This window comes from Contarinia nasturtii, unplaced genomic scaffold, assembly GCF_009176525.2.
Source record: "Contarinia nasturtii isolate CC-2019 unplaced genomic scaffold, AAFC_CNas_1.1 Cnas_scaffold_6297, whole genome shotgun sequence".
Taxonomy (NCBI): domain Eukaryota; kingdom Metazoa; phylum Arthropoda; class Insecta; order Diptera; family Cecidomyiidae; genus Contarinia; species Contarinia nasturtii.
The window spans coordinates 1-6790 of NW_022203555.1; the positions used below are offsets into that span (position 1 = coordinate 1).

Sequence of the window (6790 nt, forward strand, 5' to 3'; positions counted from 1 at the left end):
ATATATCTGGGATATCTATCCAGTTCAATTGTATGGCGCCCTTCTAATGAACAATTGTTTGATTTAAATTATCATTGAAACAAATTTGAAAGAAAAAAAATGAAATGATGAAATGGAAAATGTTGTTTGTTAAAAAAAAAATGTCTTAGTTCAAGTCTATTTTTAAAGACGAGAATAAGAATGAGCGGCGAAGGCATTTGATGAGATGATCCGTATGGTCAATTCTATTCAAAACCGGCATAATCCTCATTCTCATCGAAATCGATCTTGAAATCTTGAACAGAAGTTCGACCAGATTTTGACTGTTTTGATCTAGATGGTTCATCGTCATGGTACGAAAATTCGTCAAAATTCATCTGAAATAAATTTAACATCGAATAAATTTACGAATGTGAATAAATCTATCGATTTTTTTTTATTTTATATTTTACCTCTTCATCTAAAGAATCACTGATGCCACTTTGATTTGCTTCGTCAGATCGACCAGAATCATCACTTTGTTTCTGAAATTTAAACCACATTTATTTTGTTTATCTTATCCAAAATATTATTCAATACTTACCGAAGAAAGGAACGCAAATGAATGGTCAAAGAATGAACTCTGAAAAAGATGGAAATAAATGAATTATTTATTTCTTTGGTGTTCGTTTAAGTTATATTTTGTACTAACATTGTCATCATCATCACAGTTAAAATCGATCGAATTGCGGCGCTCATCTGTTTGATTGAACGACCACTTGATCCAGATTTTTCGTTGTTAGATGTGTTGTTTGATGAACCTTCACCGGGACGAATTTCCGCATTTGGTGCCTTAACATCATATTAAATGTATCAGAAAATGCGATCGGGTTTATTTGCAGACCATAGATTAATTCATTCATTGATTTATGTACCTGAGAGCTTGTCTTTGCTGCCGGTGTCTTGAAGACCGCATCAGATTTTGGACAGCAACTTTTATTCTGCATTGCGCATATCTTTTAGTACGCAAACTTAATGGGAGAAAATTTCCAAATTTTTTGAAAAATAATTGTCATTCCGACTGTTAATTCTAAAATGATGTGAATGCTAAAATCCAGAAAAAAGACCAACACCGTTTTGTAAATGTGAACAAAATCGCCTAATAAATGCAATTTCGGAAACTCGTTTTGTCTTTTTATGTTCTATCAATAAGTCGATGCTGTTGAACAGATAAGGAATAACGGAATATAATGAAACGAAGCGCAAACACAGGAAACTATGCGCCTGATTAAGTTTTTTCCCAAGCTATTTCTTGTATGACTCTAGTTATGACCGGAATCAAAATGCAACCCGAAAATTCAACTAAATGACTTTTTTTTTAAATTGTTTGTATGCTTACATCGGTGGAATCGAATGCCCGTGTACTCAATTCGCAGCGCCTCGATTTCTTGTTCGATATGCAACATTTCTTCGTAATCCGCCATATTGCCACTTTTTCACCCAGAATTTATCAATTGAATCAATTTTTTGTCTGATCTCTACAACGCAACTTAACTCGTTGTAAGCCAAATGCCGAATGACGATTCGAATCGCAGGACGTCAACATTCGCTGATACGTATTTATGTGTGCGTTTGTTTGGCACAAGGTTGTGGTACACGAAACACATTCGATGAAGAGCTACAAATACATTCAAATGGTATGGCCTGTATAAACAATATGCTTTAAACAAATATTTTTCTATAAACAATATGCTCAAATCAATAACAAATGAACAAATGCTCAAACAATAGAATATTGTGAAAATATTGTTTTGTTTGAGATATATGTCACTGCTGTTAACTGTTGACGAAATTTTTCGAATTGAATTGGTGCTAATAAGAGGCAAGAAAATGAAAATAGTTCACCGAATATTTGAGACAAGCGGCCTGATATTATTTCGACAATATATAAATTCCATTGGAATGCATGCAAACTATTGAGGTGTTGGTGAGACAACAAATGATTAAGAAACTAAACCCTACATGCCATACTATTTTAATGTATTTGTAGCTCTTCATCGAATGTGTTTCGTGTACCACAACCTTGTGCCAAACAAACGCACACATAAATACGTATCAGCGAATGTTGACGTCCTGCGATTCGAATCGTCATTCGGCATTTGGCTTTCAACGAGTTAAGTTGCGTTGTAGACAACAAACAAAAAAGTTATTCAATTGATAAATTCTGGGTGAAGAAGCGGCAATATGGCGGATTACGAAGAAATGTTGCGTATTGAACAAGAAATCGAGGCACTGCGAATTGAGTACACGGGCATTCGATTCCAACGATGTAAGCATACAAAAAATTAAAAAAAAATCATTTACTTGAATTTTCGGGTTGCATTTTGATTCCGGTCATAACTAGAGCCATAAAAGAAATGGCTTGGAAAAAACTTAATCAGGCGCATAATTTCCTGTGTTTGCGCTTCGTTTCATTATATTCCGTTATTCCTTATCTGTTCAACAGCATCGACTTATTGATAGAACATAAAAAGACAAAACGAGTTTCCGAAATTGCATTTATTAGGCGATTTTGTTCACATTTACAAAACGGTGTTGGTCTTTTTTCTGGATTTTAGCATTCACATCATTTTAGAATTAACAGTCGGAATGACAATTATTTTACATAAAATTTGGAATTTTTCTCCCATTAAGTTTGTGTTCGAAAAGATATGCGCAATGCAGAATCAAAGTTGCTGGAGCAACGTATTGCCAATGTCGAATTGAAAGTAGAGCAAGACGCCCATGCAAATACCGTTGACAAAATCAAAGAAACAGACAAATGGTAAGCGATGTCGAATCTTTTTTTGAATTCGGAATTCATTTTTATCATATTTTATTTCTATTTATGTAGCCTCAAAAAGGTGTACATGAAATTGTTGGGTTCGGAAATCACACCGAAAATCACAAAAACAATCGATCAACTGCTGCGCTACAAACAGAATGATTTGGATGAAAAAGAGAAGGTACACGAATCACGAATGGCTGAATTGAAGGCTATACAAATGAGAAATCCCACCAGTAAGTTTGATACTTTTCGATCTTTTTCGGTGCATTTTTGCCAGTTTTTTTTTTTCATTTAAATTAATAAATTATGATAGTGCGAGAGTGTAACGAACTTAATAAAAACGTTGCGAAATTGGAAAAGGATTTGATTGACATCGACCATAAGATTAATGCAAAAACACGGGAATGGGAAAATACCGAAAAAATTATGCAAGAAATGAGCGATTCATACGAAAAGGAAATCCAACAATTGGAGGCGAATTTGAAGATTAAAGAAAACGAAATTGTCAGTATGGTGTTTGTGAAAACTTTTGTCTATAGCTTTGATTGTTAATCATTTTTACGACATACATTTCAGTTGGAAGCTCGCAATCATGAAAATTTGGAGGTGCCCCGAGAACAGTCGGTAATTGTTCAAGCTGAAGTAACGGCCGAACCAATGATCAGCGATAAAAAGGTACAATACTTAATTGCCTTCGAATCAACTTCGTTTTGATTAAAATCGCAATCGCAATTATTTTTAGAATGACAGTGACGATGAAACATTGGAAAAATTCGAGGTCGATGAAACATTGGCGACACATTATAATTTCGATGACAGTTTCGTTGAAAATGCTGATGACACATTGCTGGCAACTAATTCCAATTCAGAGTCATCGGAATCAGTTGATCCACTTGTTGTCTACTTGGTGAGTATTGTTATAAATACTTTGTTTGTTTTTTTTTTTCAAATGTTTAATAAACAATGAATTCATTCTTTAACGATTTTTAGCGTCAAGGTTTTGGTTTACGTCAGAATGTTGTGAAACCGGGTTCAAGTCGCCGAACTAATGATCGAAATTCTGAATTGGTGAGTTTGAAATGTGTTAAACTAAATTTGTGTGATTGATGATTAATTGTGTTAATAGGGTTCAAGTGTAAATGATCAAGATAATCGAAGCGGTATTCTGTCAGGTCAAGCAAATGCTAATGACGCCAACACAGATGACACGACATCGAATTTTGTTGCACCATCACCACCGGTATATAAACGGAAGGAACATCCATTTTCCATTGATAAGGTGCCAGCCAAAAAGCCACATTACGATGAAACTTATCGTGCGAATGAACAAATGTCGCCGCAACGAAAAAGTCACCACATGGATCGACGTGTCCAAGAAAGTGGACGTCATGTTCGTTTTGATATAAATTCGGAGGATAATCTTTCATTGTTGATGCCGCCAACTTCAACAGACAGTGATCGTCTTCAAACTGACAAAGATCGAAAAACGTCAGCCCAAAAGGTACGAATATTTGCAACAAACATTTTAAACATGCGAATTTATTGATTTTGATTTATTTCTCATTTCAGCTAGGCAGTGTGGGACAACGAGTTCATGTCAATGATGTTGTATCGATAAATTCTGAATACGGTCGAGACGTAAACAAATCAACAGGCACAGGTGGTCATTCATATCAGCATATTGGCAGCGGCGATATTGAAAGTCCCAGTCAACGATATAGCATGCTTTTTAAGATAGCAAGACCAAAACCAATTGCCCAGGTACATAAATGAACGGATAAATGCGATTTTTCCGGTATTCTTTGGACCATTGTAATATTAAGTCATATTTCTTGTATGTTTTTTAGGTGCAAAGTCCGTCAATTCGTTCCGGCGAAGGTTCATCGAAATCACCCGGTACGTCTCGCGACAACAAGAACCAATCTGGATCAGGTCGTGCAACACAATACGATGGCGATCATTCTATGACATATCAGCCAAATGTTGGTGGCAGCGCTCGTCCAAAATCTGATGCGGTATTCAAGACACCGGCCCCAAAGCCAATCTCCCAGGTACATAAATGAACGAATAAATGCGAATTTCTGCTATTATTTGGACCATTGCCATATTTCTTGTATGTTTTTTAGGCACAAAGTCCATCAATTCGTCCCAGTGAACGTGCATCGAAATCGCTCGATACTTCTCGCGACAACAACAACCAATCTGGATCAGGTCGTGCAACACATTACGATGATGATCATTCTCTGCCATATCAGTCAAATGTTGGTGGCAGCGCTCGTCCAAAATCTGATGCGGTCTTCAAGACACCGGCAGCAAAGATAATCTCTCAGGTAAATAAATAAATGTGATTTTCCCTAGGGGCTCGGAACATGAAAAAAAAAAAAAAACAAAATGAACACAGTTTTATATAAATGGAAAATATTGAGAATATTTTGAATATTTTTCATATTTACGTAATTATTTGTCATTATTCAGCTCGTATATGGCACCGATGTAAAACACACACAACACAAAATAAAATTAAAAAAGCCTAAAAAACTTATATTTCTTTGATAAAAAAATAATTTGACTGAAGAACATCAAAAATGTATAGATAACATAAAAGTGTTCTAAGTGTGTGTGATTTTATGAATAACATTCCACAAAATGACATACATCATTTGCCGCCATTTTCATATTTACGATAATTAAAATATTGAGAATATTCATGATTATTCACAGTATTCTTCACACTCAAAATGTACCAATATTCGTGAATATGGTGATTATTATTGTTTAAACTCAAAACACATCAATATTTCTGATTATGTGTGTTTTTTCATCAATAAAAAATACTTCCGAGCCCCTAGGATTTTCCGCTATTCTTTAGATCATTATCATATTTCGTCATATTTTTTGTATGTTTTTTAGGTGCAAAGTCCTTCAATTCGTCCCGGCGAATGTTCATCGAAATCGACCGATACGTCTCGCGACAACAAGAACCAATCTGGATCATGTCATGCAACACATTACGATTATGATCATTCTCTGTTATATAAGCCCAATTTTGATGACAGCGCTCGTCCAAAATCTGATGCGGTCTTCAAGACACCGGCAGCAAAGACAATCTCTCAGGTACATAAATCAATGAATGAATTAATCTATGGTCTGCAAATAAACCCGATCGCATTTTCTGATACATTTAATATGATGTTAAGGCACCAAGTGCGGAAATTCGTCCCGGTGAAGGTGCATCAAACAACACATCTGACAACGAAAAATCTGGATCAAATGGTCGTCCAATCAAACAAGGTGAACGCCGCAATTCGATAGATTTTGAGAGTGATGATGATGACAATGTTAGTACAAAATGTAACTTAAACGAATACCAAATAGATAAATAATTCATTTATTTCCATCTTTTTCAGAGTTCATTCTTTGACCATTCATTTGCGTTCCTTTCTTCGGTAAGTATTGAATAATATTTTGGATAAGATACACAAAATAAATGTGGTTTAAATTTCAGAAACAAAGTGATGATTCTGGTCGATCTGACGAAGCAAATCAAAGCGGCATCAGTGATGCTTTAGATGAAGAGGTAAAATATAAAATAAAAAAAATCGATGGATTTATTCACATTCGTAAATTTATTTGATGTTAAATTTATTTCAGATGAATTTTGACGAATTTTCGTACCATGACGATGAACCATCTGGATCAAAACAGTCAAAATCTGGTCGAACTTCTGTTCAAGATTTCAAGATCGATTTCGATGAGAATGAGGATTATGCCGGTTTTGAATAGAATCGACCATACGGATCATCTCATCAAATGCCTTTGCCGCTCATTCTTATTCTCGTCTTTAAAAATAGACTTGAACTAAGACATTTTTTTCAACAAACAACATTTTCCATTTCATCATTTCATTTTTTTTCTTTCAAATTTGTTTCAATGATCATTTAAATCAAAAAATTGTTCCTTAGAAGGGCGCCATACAATTGAACTGGATAGATATCCCAGATATAT

General features: G+C 34.9%; 2 protein-coding genes across 3 annotated transcripts; one reads left to right on the plus strand and one right to left on the minus strand.

Annotated features, from left to right (window-relative positions):
• Positions 1-42: 42 nt before the first annotated feature.
• Positions 43-1577, minus strand: LOC116351791. Of its 2 annotated transcripts, XR_004202203.1 has the most exons (6): positions 1358-1577; positions 894-989; positions 671-810; positions 563-601; positions 432-503; positions 43-356 (listed from the first exon to the last, which is right to left on the minus strand). XR_004202203.1 is itself a non-coding variant. In XM_031783932.1 (5 exons), exons 1-4 carry the CDS (start codon positions 963-965, stop codon positions 440-442), a joined length of 315 nt encoding a protein of 104 aa, XP_031639792.1. In that variant the 5' UTR covers positions 966-1011; the 3' UTR covers positions 43-356; positions 432-439. The 2 variants fall into 2 exon arrangements, 1 of the variants encoding a protein (XP_031639792.1); XM_031783932.1 differs by lacking the exon at positions 1358-1577 and having other exon boundaries at positions 894-1011.
• A 452-nt stretch (positions 1578-2029) lies between these two features.
• LOC116351790 lies at positions 2030-6766 on the plus strand. The gene is made up of 16 exons (XM_031783931.1): positions 2030-2287; positions 2653-2782; positions 2852-3018; positions 3099-3289; positions 3362-3460; positions 3528-3692; positions 3776-3853; positions 3912-4286; positions 4355-4546; positions 4633-4836; positions 4912-5115; positions 5696-5899; positions 5983-6123; positions 6193-6231; positions 6291-6362; positions 6437-6766. The coding sequence occupies exons 1-16, from the start codon at positions 2203-2205 to the stop codon at positions 6566-6568; spliced, it is 2478 nt and encodes an 825-aa protein (XP_031639791.1). The 5' UTR covers positions 2030-2202; the 3' UTR covers positions 6569-6766.
• The last annotated feature ends 24 nt before the right edge of the window (positions 6767-6790 follow it).